General features: G+C 43.7%; 4 protein-coding genes across 13 annotated transcripts in view; 3 read left to right on the top strand and 1 right to left on the bottom strand.

Moving 5' to 3' along the window:
• Window positions 1–6851, top strand: part of zgc:158766 (uncharacterized protein LOC100009641 homolog) — a 21726-nt gene extending 14875 nt beyond the window's left edge. The window contains exons 13-23 of the mRNA XM_047044181.1: window positions 34–198; window positions 356–1263; window positions 1604–1853; window positions 2293–2382; window positions 2888–3112; window positions 3540–3710; window positions 3852–4029; window positions 4240–4356; window positions 5056–5340; window positions 5560–5792; window positions 6390–6851. Of these exons, the coding sequence (XP_046900137.1) occupies window positions 34–198; window positions 356–1263; window positions 1604–1853; window positions 2293–2382; window positions 2888–3112; window positions 3540–3710; window positions 3852–4029; window positions 4240–4356; window positions 5056–5340; window positions 5560–5792; window positions 6390–6395 (2628 nt within the window). The 3' untranslated portion in view covers window positions 6396–6851. The remainder of the gene's footprint in view (window positions 1–33; window positions 199–355; window positions 1264–1603; window positions 1854–2292; window positions 2383–2887; window positions 3113–3539; window positions 3711–3851; window positions 4030–4239; window positions 4357–5055; window positions 5341–5559; window positions 5793–6389) is intronic.
• si:ch211-269k10.4 (uncharacterized protein LOC100150242 homolog) lies at window positions 6535–13294 on the bottom strand. 9 transcript variants are annotated; one of them, XM_047044201.1, is made up of 8 exons: window positions 13114–13294; window positions 10704–10803; window positions 8811–8878; window positions 8431–8598; window positions 7960–8079; window positions 7789–7845; window positions 7607–7711; window positions 6535–7424 (listed from the first exon to the last, which is right to left on the bottom strand). In XM_047044201.1, exons 2-8 carry the CDS (start codon window positions 10720–10722, stop codon window positions 7326–7328), a joined length of 636 nt encoding a protein of 211 aa, XP_046900157.1. In that variant the 5' UTR covers window positions 10723–10803; window positions 13114–13294; the 3' UTR covers window positions 6535–7325. The 9 variants fall into 9 exon arrangements, 8 of the variants coding, with proteins under 8 accessions (XP_046900157.1, XP_046900195.1, XP_046900172.1 ...); XM_047044239.1 differs by having other exon boundaries at window positions 8811–8882; window positions 13114–13293; XM_047044216.1 differs by having other exon boundaries at window positions 8431–8602; window positions 8811–8882; window positions 13114–13292.
• Window positions 9280–11260, top strand: LOC124483717. 2 transcript variants are annotated; one of them, XM_047044266.1, is made up of 7 exons: window positions 9280–9370; window positions 9454–9616; window positions 9807–9899; window positions 10085–10141; window positions 10492–10593; window positions 10730–10846; window positions 10981–11260. In XM_047044266.1, exons 2-7 carry the CDS (start codon window positions 9458–9460, stop codon window positions 11011–11013), a joined length of 561 nt encoding a protein of 186 aa, XP_046900222.1. In that variant the 5' UTR covers window positions 9280–9370; window positions 9454–9457; the 3' UTR covers window positions 11014–11260. The 2 variants fall into 2 exon arrangements, with proteins under 2 accessions (XP_046900222.1, XP_046900230.1); XM_047044274.1 differs by lacking the exon at window positions 9807–9899.
• Window positions 12173–17972, top strand: ptdss1a (phosphatidylserine synthase 1a). The gene is made up of 13 exons (XM_047044192.1): window positions 12173–12784; window positions 13324–13415; window positions 13648–13692; window positions 13780–13904; window positions 14037–14195; window positions 14348–14499; window positions 14811–14952; window positions 15735–15847; window positions 16002–16067; window positions 16648–16747; window positions 16867–16935; window positions 17208–17271; window positions 17548–17972. Exons 1-13 carry the CDS (start codon window positions 12603–12605, stop codon window positions 17640–17642), a joined length of 1404 nt encoding a protein of 467 aa, XP_046900148.1. The 5' UTR covers window positions 12173–12602; the 3' UTR covers window positions 17643–17972.

Genomic DNA, 17972 nt, shown 5'->3' with positions numbered 1-17972 from the left:
TTAATCCTTGTGACCATCCCTGTTTGTCCGCAGCATCAGCAGAAGCTGGGGTTGCAGATGGTGAGGGAGTCTGCAGAGTCGCTCCCCAGCTCTGCTCTACTGGACTTCAAGCAGCAGCTGTGCTCCATCCTGGGCCGGGTGGAGAGGAGGCGGTCCCAGCTCGACGTCCTCGCCAACCTCTACGACTTCTACGACTCGGTAAGTGAAGGCTCTCTTCTTCCTTCCTGCTTCTATTCTATTTCATCAAGAAGGTACAGGTTTTCCTGTAACTGTGACATGATTGAAACACATATTCCACATGAGGCATGCCTCATCTTAGCACGCCCCCAACCATCCTGACTACACCCCCATGCAGGCTAACCAGTGGATGGAGCATTGCCAGGACTACTTCCGCCAGCTGAGCCTGGAGAGCAGCGGGGTCAGCCTGCCCCCCGCGGTGCTCCAGATCCTGAAGGACTACCACGCGGAGGCCTCCAAGTTCTCCCTGGACAACTTCAGCACCCTGGATGCCATGGTGCAGAGCCTGGACAGCCCTGGGCAGCTCAAGCACTGGAACACCCTGTGGCACAAGTGCCAGCACACCAAGCAGCAGCTGGAGGAAACCCTGGCCAAGGCCACAGCCGAGGCAGCTGAGGCCGAGGTAGCTGCAGCCTCTGTGGCCCCCCCTGCGGACACTGCCCTCTCAGAGGCGGGGGAGAGGCCGAGCTCTCACGCAGAGCAGCTTGTTGTGACAGGAAGTCCTGCCATCCCCTCGCTGTCCACCTTCGTCAACAGCGCCGTCACGCCGGTGGAGTTTGAGGACAGGAAGCCCCACTCCGCAGGGCCCTTCCCCCAGAGCTGCTCCTTCCCCTCCTCCTCCCTGTTCCCCTTCCCCCCGGGCAGCGACGCGAAGCTGAGGCAGAGCCCGTCGCTGTTTGACGACACGGACAGTGACTGCACGATCGACTCGTCTGTGTCCTGCCACTCGGAGCCCGTCTACTCTGGGGCCTCGTGCCACCGCAAGCAGCCACTGAAGAAGATCATGAAGAAGACCATGAGCTACGAGTTGACCCCGAGGGACGGCGGTCACGCCGACCCCAGTCACCTGCATGGCTACACGGGCGTGTACATCAAGGGTCTGGAGGTGGCCAACAATGTTTCGGCGGAGAAGAAGCTGCAGCGGCCTGACGTGACCAGCCCCACGCTGGGGCGAAGTCGCAGCCTCTCCTCTCCCCCCAGGGTGCACAGCAGACACTCTGACGGAGACGGCAAGAAACTGAACAGGTGAGAAGGGGAGGGAGGCTCATACAGAAAAAGGGGAGAGAGCGAGGGGGGGGGAGGAGAGACAGAGTCTCATACAGCGACAAATGAATGAGAGAGAGAGAGAGAGAGAGAGAGAGAGAGAGAGAGAGAGAGAGAGAGAGAGAGAGAGAGAGAGAGAGAGAGAGAGAGAAAGTGAGTGAGGGGGGGGGGGAGGGGGAGGGAGAGGGACTCATACAGCAATAGGTGAGAGAGTGAGACGGAAAGAGTCTCATACAGCAACAGTCAGACCAAAGCTGGATGCTAGGATATCCCCAAGATGGCCTGGTCAGAATGTGACTTTCAGGATCTCTTTGCCTGACAGTAAGGTGCAGCACATCATGGATGAGATGATCGCCACTGAGAGGGAGTACGTCCGCTCTCTCCGCTACATTATCGAGCACTACTTCCCAGAGATGGAGCGCCTGGACCTGCCCCAAGACCTCCGGGGAAAGCGCAGCATCATCTTTGGCAACGTGGAGAAGCTGTGCGACTTCCACAGCCAGTATTTCCTGATGGAGCTGGAGGCGTGCGCCCACGTTCCCCTGTCTGTCAGCAGCTGCTTCCTGCGACACGTAAGTCCCTCAGACAGCCCGTCAGACTGTCACAGACCTTCTGGGCCCTGGGGTTCAGGGCTGACAGGCTGAACGACACTGCACACAAACCCAATGACCTTCGTCTGCCGGGGCAGAAGGATCTACATTCTGTACTGTTGATACATTTATCATGGGCAACTTGGGACTTTGGGTATCTGCTCTAATATGTGGCTCTTACGTTTGAACTTTGCCATTTCAGTATTTAGTATGATTGACGTCCACCTAACTCTGTAGTCTAAACATGTCCTCATGTTTTTGTTTTGCTCATGGGGAATTCAAATTACTGCTTGACAGAATCCAGACCGTATGTCTGTATGACTCCAGTTGTGGAGGGTTCCCTGGGTTTCACCGAGCACGTGGACTGGCTCGCGTACCTCTTACTGTAGTCGGTGTTGTAACTTGTTATTCTTGTGTGCAGGAGGATCAGTTTGGAATGTATGCTCTCTACAGCAAGAACAAGCCCCAGTCTGACTCTCTGCTCACCAGCCATGGGAACGGATTCTTTAAGGTGCGTCCAGAACGCGATCTAGTTCATTTTCCATCCTGAATAATGACACAGTAGAGTCAGTTCTTCCAGGATGAACTGATAGTAACTAACATAAGAGCAATGCTATCACGCTGTTGTTTAATAATTGGAAAAAGTGCTGCAAGCAAATATTACTATCAGTTTAATTACAGTGTAAATGTTTTGGGTGAGGAACTATTAAACAGTTGTGATGAATTTTAAGACTTCCAAAAATGAGCCAAAGCTAAGGCTTTATTACCTACAGTATTAAATAACACTTATTTTATGATAACACTAACCTAACCCTTACTAAGATTATCAACACTGATATATTCTTATTACCCTATATTCATTTGAATAAACATGTTATAAGTTTGTTATTACCTAACTAACACTTATTACAAGCACCTGGATTTGAAGTGTTACCACAGCTTTCCATCAGCAGTCTGAGATCCTAGCATCATCCCCCTCCATCCTCACCCTCCCCTGGTTTCCCTCTCTCCCCCAGAACAAGCAGCTGGAGCTGGGGGACAAGATGGACCTGGCCTCCTACCTGCTCAAGCCCATCCAGAGGATGAGCAAGTACGCCCTGCTGCTCAAAGATCTCATTAAGGAGTGCGGCCAATCACAGGAGCAGGAGCTCAGTGACCTCCGCACCGCAGAAGAGATGGTCAAGTTCCAGCTGCGCCACGGAAACGACCTGCTTGCCATGGACGCCATCAGAGGCTGTGATGTAAGCAGTGCAGGGCAGAGACCCGAAAATAATCCAATTTTAAAAAGTGCATTTGTATAACCCATTTTCAAAGGAATGTCGCAGAGGGCTTCACATAAGCCGATAGAACTTCACTGAAACCCACCTAGACCCTTAAAGAAAAACTCCCAGGAAAACCTCAGACTCAAAACTTGTAAAGACGATGTTAAAGGGTCATTTTGAAGGATGTGAACATAATCTAATATATACAGTACAGGATATAATGTCATACATTCATTGTTCTAACAAAGAAGCTGAGTAATGACAAAGGGGACAGGTATCAACCTACCTAGTGTGGTTTTAATGAATTGGAAGTCAGGAAAGTATTCGGTATAATGAGTTTAGGATCCTGCCTGGCATTGTGTTGTGCGCTCTCTGACGCATGTCCACCGCCTGGTTTCCTCTGTAGGTCAACCTGAAAGAGCAGGGGCAACTACGGTGTCAGGACGAGTTCATTGTCTGGTGCGGACGGAGGAAATACCTCCGGCATGTCTTCTTGTTTGAAGACCTTATCCTCTTCAGCAAAACCAAAAAGATAGAAGGGGGCTATGACTTCTACATCTACAAGCAGTCCTACAAGGTAGAACAACCATTGAAGGATTTCTGGGAGGGGGCGATTGTGTTAGTCGGTTTATATTTCAGAGTGAAGTGAATTGCATTTAAGCCTCCTTAGCAACTTTAAGTGGAGCCAACCTGATTCCTCTCTCTGTTGCGTCTCCAGACGGCAGAGATAGGGATGACGGAGAACGTGGGTGACAGCGGCCTGCGGTTTGAGATCTGGTTCCGTCGGAGGAAGACCCAGGACACGTTCATCCTGCAGGCCAGCTCGGGGGAGGTCAAAGCTGTGTGGACCGCCATCATCGGCAAGATCCTTTGGAGACAGGCACTCAGGAACAGGGGTGAGAAAACGACTACCTTTGATGGTTTATAGTAGTAGTAGTAGTAGTAGTAGTAGTAGTAGTAGTAGTGTCATGATTAAAGGCAGGGTAGGCAATGTTGTTGCACCTTTTGTGACAACGAAAAGTTACTACTACAACAGTGTGAAAGTTACGACTTTCACACTCTGTCACTTCCTCTCGTTTTTAAAATGTTCATTTATTCAACTGCAGAGTTGCGCATGCAGGAAATGGTGTCTATGGGGATAGGAAGCAAGCCTTTTATGGATATCAAGCCCAGCGATGCCGCCATTAATGACCGAGCCATTGATTACATCATGAAGGGGTCTGGTAAGCTGTCCAGATTGTTCTAATACAAACCCCATCAGTCTACCATCCATTTCTCCTCCTCTCCTTCTATTCACATAATACTCAGTCTCAGTTGGTTAAACATGATGGTGTGTCAGAACTGATTATTAAAGGTCCTGATAGTAAGCTTGGGTATTCAATATATACAGAGTCAGACCAACACCTGGGATAGGGGTGCATAGTCTAGTTATAGGGTAGCAAATACAAGACATGAATATATCTAAGGGTGTCTCCTTTAAACACAAATATTCAGTGGAAAACTGTCTGAACATTTTCACAGTCAGTGACACCATGTGTACTTTATCTATTGTCCTAAGGTTTCATGCACTAAGGTAGCCTCTTTGCAGAAAGACAGACAGACATTGCCTGGACTTGTCTCTGCAGGTGTTTTTGTGGAAGTCAGATTTTAAGGCTTGATGCACGAGATAAATTCAATGCATTAAAGACATTCCAATGCCACCACTTAAACCCAAGTAAACTAATTTGCTAGCATTCAGAATCAAATTACTTTTTCTTTATAGAGCGCCCAGAAATGTCTCCCAAAGAACACTAACATGCGTTAATGACTGTCTGCAGTCACCACAGGAATTTCAAAAGAATCCTGTCCTTCCAACCCCCACCCAAATCCTACCATACACAGTCTGACAGTCCTATGTGTTTCTCTCTCTCTCTCCTCTACAGAGTCTAGAACCAGGGCATCCATTGCAGTGTCGTCCTTTGACCACTCCACCCCCTTCAAAAGGCCTCACTCCACCATCTCCAATAGCAGCACCTCCTCGTCCAGCAGCCAGTCCTCCTCTTCCCTGCTGGGCTCCCTCAACCTCCACCTCTTCTCCTCCCCTGCCCACCCGCACCCCCACCCACACCCCTACCCTCTGGGCAGCGTCCCCTCCTTCAGCCACTGGCCCTACGACTGCATTGAGGAAGACGAGCTGGAGCAGGACGCGGGGAGCCAGCCTTCCATGAGTGAGTGATGAGGGAAAAGGGTTTTAAGGGTATACATTCAGATCTGGGTCAACCACTATTTGCAAGTACTGTGAAATGTTTTAATTATCGAATTCAAACATTTCTCAAATGATGTAATCGATCTCTGTAATAATGTATGTCTACTAGCAATTTGTTTTAGTCATATAATAGCAAAATAATTACTCTTCTTGTGTGTGATCCATCTGTGTGGTCCAACAGTCACGGAGAACTCAGACACGTCCTCCCAGTGTCCCTCCAGTGACAGTGTGACAGTGCTGAGCAGCATTGCCGTGCCCGGCAACACTAGTGTCCTCATAGAAACCTACGCCAGTGAGTCCTCGTCATACCGATGCTCCTCCACACCTCCTTCTGCATGTGCCCCGATGCCCCCTCCAGCCCTGTTCCAGAAGGAGCAAGACCTCCATCCACAAAGCACCAAGTTCATCACAGCAGTGAGTAGTGACTTCATACACCACAATCCTGTTCATTAGTAGGTAGGTAGCTAGATACTATAATGATCCCATAGAGAAATTGTGAAATTGTCTAAGAGGCTGTAGTTTTTCATTTGGTTCAAAAGCCATTTCCTTCATGTCTTAATGTTTTTTTTGATGTTGTTATTTTAAGCCAAGGAAGCTTTTTCTTAAGAAGTCTCACCGGTATTCTAGCAGAGTTTAGAGCAACACTGTCGACTTTTTCCGTTTTCACTCACCACCATTTTGTTTTGTTTTTGCCAGAGCAAGACCTCTCATATGACCTCTGTATATTTTTTAAGCATATTTTTTGTATATGTTTTTTTAATCGTGGTTGAATGGGATTGTTCTTGATCTTGGCAATTACCCAATGTTTCACTGGTTTAGAATTAGCTCACGTATTAATGCTTGAGCAGATAGATGGCAGCATATCACCCAAACATAAAACAAGTACTTGGATACAATTTACCAAATCATGTCATTGTAGTCATCAGCATGAGATAGCTGTTGGCCATAGCTTGGCCTTGCCAGTTTGTTTGCAAAATAAATGGTAACTAACCTTGTTCTTCTGTTTTCTAGCTATGAAGCAACAGAAAGTCAAACACTTGATGCTTCACCAGCAACAATGGAGACTCAAGAGGCCTACCACAAACTCCCATTAAAGTGAACCTAGATTTGGAGCACTAACAACACACACACTCATGTCTGAGAGAAATTACTATTATAAAAAAAAGGTCTTATGACATTTCATAATGATGTCTTGTGAATTTGACATTGCTATGCAGTACAACAAAAATTTCACAAATGCTGGTACGTCATGGTCTGTATATTTGTTTTATTGATTAGAAATTCATGTGTATATTGTAGATGAGTTTTTTACAATGCAATTTTCAAAGACAAACTAATTTGAATTTGACTGGAGACAGTTGGTATTAGCAGCCTGTTACTGCAGGCTATATTGTCTTGTCTGTCTTTTCTTAACATGTTGTGCATTTCAAGTCTGTTATGTTTTCTGTTATGTAAGTAATAAACCATAGTATCAAAAAAATATCAAAATGTTTTCTTCCTAATGCCTTCAGCCTACTAACATTATACAGTCAATATTATTGACTAAGCTACAGCTACAGTACACATAAAATCCCAATCTGCCCTCCCCCTACCCTCACCACCATGGAAACTCCTTGCACATAGGCACATAGATACAATGATACCTTAAACAGGAACCACAAATCAAGAAGGAAATTGTACTGAACAGTGTTTGCCTGTGTGCCCTTGTGAAACTAGATTTTTAACCACAAGCCTACTGCTGTTTTCATTCCACATTTAGCAAGCGTATGTGCTACAAAAGGATGTAGACCTCAGCTTCTCTAAAGCTCTGAGAACTAACAAGGTACTGGTTAATTGTTTTACTGCATACTGTAACATCATATCTTTATTTCCAAGTTGTATATACTGGGAGCACATTTCCAGTTGTAAGATGTCTTTTGGATGCTGTCCTCCTAAGAATGATTTTGCTCATTTTGAATGACTACGTTGTTCCACATAAATCCATTTGGTGAGAACTGCAGATATGATAATTTCCATCACCAACACACAGAGCATCAGCACCTCCATCTGTCAGAGAAGTACAGGATTGCTTACTTTACACAGGATTTTCCCAGATACACTATACACAGGATATCAAAGAAACAATCCAAGAGGATTTTCCCAAATAGAACTGTATATATGTGTGTGTGTGTGTCTGTATATATAAATATACACACATACATGTATTTATATATATACTACTTAGTTACCTTCAGAAATTCACCCTGGAGTGCTGAGACAAAGAAATCTGTGCAAATTAGCACGCACCCAACAGCCGCTACAGTTAAGGAGCCTATGTTGGCAAACATGCAGACCTGCAAGTAAATGAGACTCATCTTTGTATCTCTTTATTATACTGTGTGTCATGTTATTGTGTTTTAATATTACTTACAGGTAGTAATCTTGGAAATTTGAACAGAAGATTGGACAACAATCCAGAAATTAAAAACTGAAAAGTTGAGGGGACAGCAGTATAGATTTAGTTATGCACAGTGAGAGCATTTCACTATGCAAAAACAAACATTTTACATGTATTTATTTTAAATAACTGTTGGAATATTACCAGTGATCCAGTCAGGAGTGGGACCCTGAACAACGCTAAAAGGCTCTGAGTCACTCCCTGGGTCACCGCGAACAAGACTCCGACTCCAAAACTCATCAACCCGTTAATTAATTGCAGACTCTAAAATAAACAATTGAAGCAGTTTTCTACGACGGCACCATCTGCAATTCTATTTCATTTTGTACCTCAGCACTGTATGATACTAATTGGAGGCTCCTCCATTCGTTTTTTCCCAATTGTTCTCATAAATTGACTCAACTAGAGTAGCCTTGTGTATTATTAGCATTAACGCTGAATGGGCCAATCATTTGTGATGCGTTACAAAGGAAAACATAATTTGCAACAACGTTGCAAAACGTTTTTTCTACACTTTGAAGTTTTAACAAATACGTTTAAATGTATAACGATATTAGCCTACACAACTTTTTCGCCAGCTTTTTGTTGATGAAATAAATGTTGTATTATTCTTACCCCTAAGACAGCGGGTTGCTTCTGTAGCAAGTCATGCAACGGACCCTTTGAGCAAGGCACCAATTTCGTTGGTTTGTAATGTTGTATCACTGGGCCCTTCTGGTCTCCTCTATTATCATTCTGCTCCCCAAGGATGTCCATGGGAATGTCGGCACAAGCCATGCTGTTCTGGCTTATGAAACAGATTTTATCATGAAAAGCCAAACGACAGAATCAATTGCAGAAAATGTTAAATAAAAATAGCATTTTAACATGCACAATAACATGCCTTGACCATTTTGTCGAGATACGCTACTGAATGGTGCATGGTAGGCCTACTATTAGATCACTTTTAACCAGTTAATATTGCATTCAATACTCAACCCATGTGTTTAACTTACCTGTGTGTAAATGTTGCCTTCAATGACGCTCCTTTTGGGTTGTGTCAGGTTGTCTGCTTTTAAGAATGCTGTCTTGAATTACGCAGGAAGACAGTGACAAAAGGTGTGCAATAGACAAATTTAACTTTGTTTTCATGAGATTTGTTGAGCAAACAATACGGTTTTTTAGAAAGTAATTAGGTTTGCCTTTCTTTTGAATGAATGATAACGTTTAGTTATTGTGCGATTTGAGGTTATACACTTAAAATAGTTAGCCTTCACATATACGGAGTTAATCACCTCATCATAAACGACCAGTTTTCAATGCTCTTGTTTTGCCAGGCTTATAGCTTTTACTGCCCCGACCACACCCTCATCTATCAGAGCTCCAAGACATGCGTGCATCACAAACCACACGGACACGTTGTGCAGCTTAGGCCCCATTTATGTCCCCCACCCCCTTCTATCTCCTTTATCACGCTTGCTGTGTCTTCTGTATCATATGTGTTCATTTAGCCTACAGAACAATCGTTATAGATCTGGAAGACTGAATCGTGATCCCCGTCAGCTTGAAAGATCAGGTTGGTCAAATCACCAGAACTAAAAGAGTATGAAGAGGGATGGCTTTTCTGTGCATGTGTAAGATGATTGATTTTCCCCACAGGAAAATGAAGGATACATTTTATTCAGATGAGCACATGATTATCATCATTCCATTGGGCAGTCTTAAAGATGCTCAAGAGGGCCAGTTAATGCCGGAGAATTTCCACTGTGTGTTTAAAGATGTCTACAAGGTGTTCTTGAAGGGACAACCCAAAGCACTGGGGGTACAGTATGTCCAACCTTTACAGTTTAAACTTTGTCTTTAAGATATGTGTCAAATTACAAAATGTAGCCATCATCCACTTTTTTATATTTTATGATTAGTTGATCATATAGGTTTGCAGTGATTGTACATGCATATATATTCATTATTTGTATCCTTTGTTTTGTTTTTGTGTTTTTTTTTTTTTACAGATGGCTCAGTTCATTGCTGGAGTTTTCATACTAATTCTTGGTCTACTGACTCAAAACCAAGATGACTTGTTGTATACTGTGCCTAGTGTTCTAGTAAATATTTAATCATTTTCCATAATTTGTTCCCCATTTTATATGATGATCAATGTATGTTAATGTCTTGTGCTGATATTCAGTTTGGTTGATCTACGCCATTCCAATTGATGTGAATTCCTCTTCAATTGTTTGGAATTTTGTAATGATTACTGTGTGGGTCTCTAAATGTATATGTTTTTTAGTTTTTCCTCTCAGGAATGCTGTCATATGTAGCTGGTCAGTCTCCAAACATGTGTGTGGTAGGTTCTGTTTACCTTAAATCTTTCTTGTATAATATTTAATTTGACTAATTTTCTATATTTAGAAACTTCTTAACTTGCTTAACTACATGCTCTTATGGTTCTTCCCTTGGGCACTTATTTTTTGGTTGTTCACAATGTGTGCTTCTTGTTTTGGCTTCCCGCAATAATTTTTGGCCATCTTGTTGTTATTATCAGTGACCTATGCACTTTGTAAAGCTCTCTCTTGGAAGTCGATTTGGATAAAAGCGTCTGCTAAATGAATACATTTAAATTTATATTTTAAAAAGGTACTAGACAGTCTACACTTTAAAACCAATAAAAACATCTACGTTTTCATTATGTTTCAGACAAAACTGTCGTTTTCAGTGAACATCACCAGCTTTTTCTGGTCCATTGTGGCTTTTACTCTCCGTGCCCATCATGTGTCTTTTGCAACAGACCTTGAAGCGGTAGGAACAATTATCTTCTGTTTTGTGCTACATGCCTTCAATAGTTACAGTAAGATCAAAGAAAATAATTGAAGCCTTTGCATGAAAATACACTTCATGCAAAACATTACCTTTTTTCTGTTTCTTCATCTTTCAGGTAGAAAAAGGGATCCATATCATTATTGCAGCGCTCTTGATCATCGAAATGTTTGTTGCCATGGTCTTGATCTACTGGGAGAGTAAGGCAGTTTGCAGACAACATTTCAACATTCTGGTAAGTGTCACAACAGAGTTCTCTCTACGCAGACCATAAATACAATAGGTATACTATATGTCTTCAAATGTGGAAAAAGAAATAGTCAGTATGTTTTAAATATAGCTGAGCCATAAATACAATTTGTTTTGCAGCCACTTCTCACTCTCAAGCAGATGGGGAACTAAAAGATTGACAAGAGCTCAACAACTAAGAGTAATAGGTTAGATAAATCATTGGCTATCATGTCAAACTTCTAAAAGGGCTGTATGTTTGCCAATTCATTCAATGTTTTTTTTGTTTGTAAAGCTCTAATTGTTTGTTACTGTCATACTGTGGGTATTATTTATGGTTTTATCAAGAGATGATTGTACTTCAGAGATCTTTATGATGCTGTTGGATTCATTGCTCAAAATAAAATGAATTGTATTCTGACATGGGCTTGTATCTTTAATAAAAATAATTAAAATATGCAGTCCTACAAATAAGTCTTTACAATAGTATTTGGCTTAACCAAAACCCCCTATCTGTTTTGTTTTAATAGTGTTTGATTGATAAACTAGACATTAGGCTATGCTATTCATCGCACTAACGACTAGTAGCACTAAAGAGGATTTTCAAATCTACAAATATATAAAATTAATTGTCTGTCTCTTATATTGTCTAAACTGGTGTAGGCCTACTATACAAGTAGGATTAACTTTTTCAGCCTTTGATAGGAAGTACGGTGTTTGTCCTTTGTGGTTAAAGATGATGTGTGGATAGCAGACGTGCTGATACTTTCACACCACAAACCAAGAAGAACCCTGAGAAATTGAATGGTGTAATGTTTCTCAGAAGAAAAGCATCCAACGGTTTTATAATTTTCATAGTTTAACTTGTTATCATGTGTGCTATACAATACAAGTCTCATAGATTATTTCCTGTAGTCAAGTGCAAGACGCTCACAAGAACCATGTCTGTGATGTACAGTATTGCCTGATGAGTACAAAATAATTGTCCAAAGTTGACATGTTTATGCCCAAACACTTACCGTTTGTTAACCATGTAAATCATGAGAGCAAGTGACCACTTGATGGTAGCAGAGCCCCAGGAACAGGCTAGATAACGCACGACTAGCATCTTCTGAGGTTTAAAGTCCTGAAGTGGTGTTTTGTCCAAATCATTAAATTCACAAACAAAATGATTATATTACCTATTGAATACATTCATTGAATCACTGAAACACAATAACTGAATTGTTTAGATTTATGACATGAAGTTGCCTTGTTTCTTGATTTCTGCGTATGCTCAAATGACAAGTTGTCACATTTCCATGTTTTGAAAAAGCTCCATATTATTTCAGTTCAAGATATGATAAGTTTAAATTATCTCTCGTGCGGGGCAAGGGACTTTGGGTATGAGGAAATACGCTTGAATGACCTGGGGTGTGGGCTTGACGTTAATTAACATCCATGGGGGACACTCACATGTACCCCAATCAAAATACAGAGTTCACCTAAAATTATTTCTGTAAACTTAACCCTTCTGCTCGTCTCGCAAATCAAGCACTGTTTATGCCTTTTCAACGGACGACGTATTTCTTTTTCTTTTTTTTGCGGTTTATTAAAGTCATTTTACTAATATGATTTAGACTGGTGTTCGTATGATTGACTTGTTTAGCCTTACGAAAACAAAATTATTAATTGCGTCTTTTGGCCTAATGTTATTGGCTAGCTAGCTGACGTTGCTAGCTAGCTAGCATAGGAGGTTACGGTGCATTCCTTCTTACTATAGAATGGCGTCTATGTACTCCGGATCCCATACCCTGAGTAAAGATGATGTGAACTACAGAATGCATTTCCGCATGATCAACGAACAGCAAGTAGAAGATATCACCATCGATTTTTTCTACAAACCGCACACAATAACACTGTTAACATGCACAGTGCTCAGCTTGATGTATTTTGCATTTACAAGGTAAGATGGCCAATTAACTAGCTAGCTACCAGTATCTAAAGCGTCTAGCAAGCTAAGCTACTATTAGCCTGCAAAAAGCAGGATGTTCTGAATGGCTTGGTTGACATCATTCATGAGCATGATATGGGATAGCTAGCAAGTCTTGTAATTATGTTTTGTCAAGCTGTCATTCCTTTCCAAGTACGTTAACGTCAGGTTTGGACAGCTGATGCTGTCTTGTAGCTACTGCTTGTGTATAATGTTAGGGGACAAGAAGGACAGTTAAATGGTAAGCTAACGTTAGCTAGTAGCTTAAACAACAACAATCACTGATTGTGAAGAAGCCTTACCGTCGTTTAATCTCATTTAAGATAGCTGACAGAATGGCAATGAGGTTCGTTAATATATCAAGTCAGTAGATGTGTTAAATTTGTAAAAAGGATGTTAGTAACTATTGCAGACCTGCATGTATGTCAGGCCATCATGTTATTCTTTCAAAAAACCTCTGTCAGCATCAGCAGCTGTTTAGTAGTTCATGGTGGTTCTTGTTTTGTTATCAGGGATGATGGGAACCCTGACAGTAACTTATGGGTGGGTCTGATCTTAGTCATCTCCTTCTTCCTGGTTATAAGTATCCTGGCCTTCCCAAACGGTAAGTTAAGTTTAACTATTAACCTGCTGGGGGGTTAACTGTGCAAACACTGCAGATGCCTATATGTTGTGACAATGGTTGATTACAATTTTTTTTTTATTAAGAACGGTATAAAATACACTGTCAGGTACGCCTTAATGATTTTACCTAAGGGGGACTGTTTGCCATGTGGTGAAAGTTGAGTTCTTAAATCCAGTTGCCGATTAAATGTCCTTTCAATGCATCTGTTTAGGTCCATTCACAAGACCACATCCAGCGATATGGCGTGTGGTGTTTGGTAAGGGAGTCTGCCATGTATTTTTTGGTTAGCGAGGATTGAATGAACCTCTAGATGATATCTCTCACGTCTTCCACTTCTTTTCAGGTCTAAGTGTCCTCTATTTCCTGTTCCTGGTCTTTATCATCTTCCTAAACTGGGAGCAGGTGAAGCAGGTCATGTACTGGCTGGACCCCAACCTGCGTTATGCCAAAAGAGAGGCTGATGTCATGGTGAGAGTGAAGCTCCTTCCGTAATCATTGTTTGCCAATTTCACAATATACACCCACTCAGTGTGTATGTGTATCACACAGTCCACCAATTCAGTAATTATTGACTGTTTTGTATTTGATTCTTTTCTCCAGGAATATGCAATAAACTGTCATGTGATCACCTGGGAGCGAATCCTGAGCCACTTTGACATCTTTGCCTTCAGTCACTTCTGGGGCTGGGGCATGAAGGCCCTGCTCATCCGCAGCTATGGCCTCTGCTGGACCATCAGCATCACCTGGGAGCTGACAGAGGTACATACACACACATGCACCCGCACATGTACACACATACCTGCACACGTACACTAGATCCATGTGGTGCACACTTCAGTCCGATGTTTTGAACCTCCATCTTTCCTCCGATCCTTCTCTAAATCACCCCCGCCCTCCCTCCCGCCCCTCAGCTGTTCTTCATGCACTTGCTGCCTAACTTTGCGGAGTGCTGGTGGGACCAGGTGATCTTGGACATCCTGCTGTGTAACGGAGGGGGAATCTGGCTGGGCATGACCGTCTGTCGCTTTCTGGAGATGAGAACCTACCACTGGGCGAGCATCAAGTAGGCTCTTAACCAAAATTTCCACTTTAGTGCTCAAGTCAACGTCCCCTTTAGCTCATTAGTGTATTTAACTGTAGTAAAATTCTCTTGGTTTTGGAAAGAAACGGCTCTCGTTTTGTTGTTGTTTTGAAATATAAGAAGGGTTGTTGCTTGAGAGACGGTGAGAAACTCTACACTGTGGAGTGGACTTGAATGATTAATAACCTAGTATTGCTTTCAGCTGCGTTTCCCTCTTGCACTGTGACAGTACTTATCTTATTGTATGTACGCCTGTGATGCCTTTGCGATCAATGCCCTATTTTCCGGTCCAGAGACATCCACACCACTACGGGAAAGATTAAGCGAGCTGCGCTCCAGTTCACCCCAGCAAGCTGGACCTATGTACGCTGGTTCGACCCAAACTCTTCTCTCCAGCGCGTTACTGGGGTCTATCTGTTCATGATCATCTGGCAGGTGAGTTAGGCCCTTCACTCACGATATACTTCTGTTTACAGCCGTTCTGTTCCAAGAACAGCTGAATGTTCTTGGAAATGTTGTTTGAACAATGAAGATGCATGATTGAATGTTTTAGAGGGCTATGGTTTCCATGGCAGAAGCTCATCTCACTCGAGTGAAAGACAAGATGGATGACACGAGATACAATTATGGATAGAGGACACCATGGATGAAGTACTTGAGCAAACCTCATTGCTTACCACTGGAGAGCCCAGTCTAGCATATCTGCCAACACTCACCCCATACACTTACACTTACACACACACACACACACACACACACACACACACACACACACACACACACACACACCCGCCTCCCAAACCCTCCATGCTGGCTGCCATGGCGATGAAAGAGGCTGCTTCTCTGCCTTTTGTGTCATGATGAAATAGAATAGCCCCACTCCTCCCTCCACCCCTTCTCCCTCCCACTGCCTGTCTCCAACACTCTTGTGGCTTTAGATGGTAATTACCTGTCTTTGAGAGTGGCTGGACTCTCCCGGAAGGGGGGAGGGGGCTTAGGAGACCCAGAGTCGCCACAGTTTAGCTTCTCTCCTGAGGGCTCATCAACCCAGGCTGTGGGCCAAATGAGAGAGTAACGAGGCAGGCCTCAGTCTCCCATTATCCTAAACTGGGACACTGTGGTGCTCCAATCTGAATGTGTTTCTTTGAAAGACTAATGAAAACCTGATCATCTTTGTCTCTGTCTGTCCCCTTCCCCCTCTCCCTCCCCCTCAACAGCTGACCGAGTTGAACACGTTCTTCCTGAAGCACATCTTTGTCTTCCCAGCATGCCACGCACTCACTTGTTGTCGAATCCTCTTTGTTGGCATCATCACGGCTCCCACCGTGAGGTAAGAATGTCAGCGGTCCCACTTTAACAGTCCTGGAAAAGAACTGCTGCCCTGGAAAGAATGTTCCACACGTGACAAAAAGGTTGACTGTTGGTAGAGCTGGCTCCAGACATGTTTCAATTGCTGTTCTACTTTTTCTTCCTGTCTGTTCCAGGCAATATTATGCATACCTAACAGATACACAGTGTAAAAGAGTTGGAACGCAGTGCTGGGTCTTTGGGTAAGTCTTTCACCAACTGTCATCCTGTCTCTGCAACTCATCAAAGTCATTTGACTTTCAGTCAACATAAGATACTATTAAGACAGCCGCTGTATATTTGTTTAGAAACTTCCGTGGGGCCTGGTGTGTGGTCGGACAGATGAGGGCCCGAGATAAGGCCAGCTTTGTTGCGGGTGCTAGCTGTTCTGCAGCGTGGGGGTTATAAAACAGTAGCCGGCAAGCCTGCTAAGCCACTGCCACCCTCACCACACAGTATGTCAACATAACAGTAGACAAAGGTTGCTTTATAGTCAACTAAATACCTAAGAGTTGAAGTCAGTGAGTACATGTTGTAAGAAACGGCGCAATAATGGTCCATTTAGCTGTGTTCATTTACCTGTGTGTCAGAACAGTGTCGTAAATGTTAACCTAGTTCCCCTTTCAGGGTAATGTGTCTGCACACCTCACTCGACCGAGCCACTCACATTCCACCTCTCTCCCCTCCGTCATGTCACCACCCCTGTGACAGGTGTGGCGTGGAGCCCGGGTACCCAGCATGCTCTGTGTGTGACCTTGTTGTGTGTCTGGCTTCGTATTTCAGGGCGATAGCCTTCCTGGAGGCCTTGGCATGTGTTAAGTTTGGACAGGACTTGTTCTCCAAAACCCAGATTCTTTATGTGATCCTCTGGCTCTTGTGTGTGGTAAGGAGACCACCAATACCCTTTCAAATCACCTTGCAAATGTAGACTATTACACCATACACAGCAGTGAAGCAGTGACCTTCATTAATCATTGCCTCTTACTGTTTTCCTCTTTACAGGCCTTCATCACGTTCCTGTGCCTATATGGAATGGTGTGGTATGCAGAAAACTACGGCCCAAGAGAAAAGGTACTCATCATTAGCGTTTGGCTGCTCTTGTCGAACGTTCCCTCCCCTGCCACCTTGTCTTCTCTTGTCAGGCCATCATTGTAAAATCTGATTTACCATAACTGACCCACCTGCTTGACTGAAGATTAAGTAAAACTCCAGTGCCTTTCATTGGAGAGGGTTTGTCCATTGTTGAAGCACGTGCCTCTGTCAGCTAGCTGCTGCATGTCCCCTGTGTAGCGTGTGTCGGAGGAACGTGTGAAATGTGTTTACACCTCCTCTGCTTTTCACAGAGCCTCTCAGAATGCGAGGACAGCAACATCGAATCCACCGACTACGAATCGGAAATTCTCAAAGGTGAAAACCCACAGTTGGATCCCTCTGTGGTGAACCCTCAAGTTAATGCTTACATGCGTCATTGCAATGTCATGCCTGTCTATGAACCTCTGTCAGCGAACATGTGAACTGATTTCTTAGCATAAGCCTGACCCCTAGTGGTTAGATAGTATTTTACGCACCTACACACATACAGTGTGCCATACTAAATCGATGAATGATGCCTTCCTGTGTCACAACACGTAATTCTGGATACTTTTTCCCCCCAATCTTAAATCTTTGCTCTCTGCCTCACAGAGGAGACGGACGTAGTGGGTGAAGTCTCATCTACCAGACAAAGAGGAAGGGGCTCAGGGACGAACAAATCGATCAACGGTGTAGGGACCCAGTAATGACGAGAGCTCAGGGGTGTAGGGCCCCTCGCTCCTCGCATGGCAGAGCTAGGAGAGAAGGAGGAGGAGTAGGAGGCTGGAAGAAGTTAACACTTCCCGGGGCATTTCAACACGTTACAGAGAACCACTCACCCACAACAGAGAGGTTGGGCACCGAAGACACCCTTGAGTGGACGAACGTGTCCATACAGTGTTAGAAAGAGAGGGGTCTAATCTGCCGAGACTGGCACCGGTACTGGTGGCTTAGTCAGGGCCTTGCTCCTACCCTACTGTGTGTGTGTGTGTGTGTGTGTGTGTGTGTGTGTGTGTGTGTGTGTGTGTGTGTGTGTG

This window comes from Hypomesus transpacificus, chromosome 2, assembly GCF_021917145.1.
Source record: "Hypomesus transpacificus isolate Combined female chromosome 2, fHypTra1, whole genome shotgun sequence".
In the NCBI taxonomy this organism is placed as follows: domain Eukaryota; kingdom Metazoa; phylum Chordata; class Actinopteri; order Osmeriformes; family Osmeridae; genus Hypomesus; species Hypomesus transpacificus.
The sequence above is the reverse complement of the archived record's forward strand: the minus strand, read 5'-3'. Positions and strand labels throughout refer to the sequence as shown.

Coding starts and splice junctions, on each gene's coding strand:
- LOC124483717 (XM_047044266.1), top strand. CDS start 9,458: ATGAAGGATACATTTTATTCAGATGAGCACATGATTATCATCATTCCA. Junction 9,617..9,806: donor GACAACCCAAAGCACTGGGG/GTACAGTATGTC, acceptor TTTTTTTTACAG/ATGGCTCAGTTCATTGCTGG. Junction 9,900..10,084: donor ATACTGTGCCTAGTGTTCTA/GTAAATATTTAA, acceptor TATGTTTTTTAG/TTTTTCCTCTCAGGAATGCT.
- si:ch211-269k10.4 (XM_047044201.1), bottom strand. Junction 8,599..8,810: donor AAGGCAACATTTACACACAG/GTAAGTTAAACA, acceptor TTCATAAGCCAG/AACAGCATGGCTTGTGCCGA. Junction 7,712..7,788: donor AATTTCCAAGATTACTACCT/GTAAGTAATATT, acceptor ATTTACTTGCAG/GTCTGCATGTTTGCCAACAT.
- ptdss1a (XM_047044192.1), top strand. CDS start 12,603: ATGGCGTCTATGTACTCCGGATCCCATACCCTGAGTAAAGATGATGTG. Junction 14,196..14,347: donor TCACCTGGGAGCTGACAGAG/GTACATACACAC, acceptor CCCGCCCCTCAG/CTGTTCTTCATGCACTTGCT. Junction 17,272..17,547: donor CGAATCGGAAATTCTCAAAG/GTGAAAACCCAC, acceptor TCTGCCTCACAG/AGGAGACGGACGTAGTGGGT.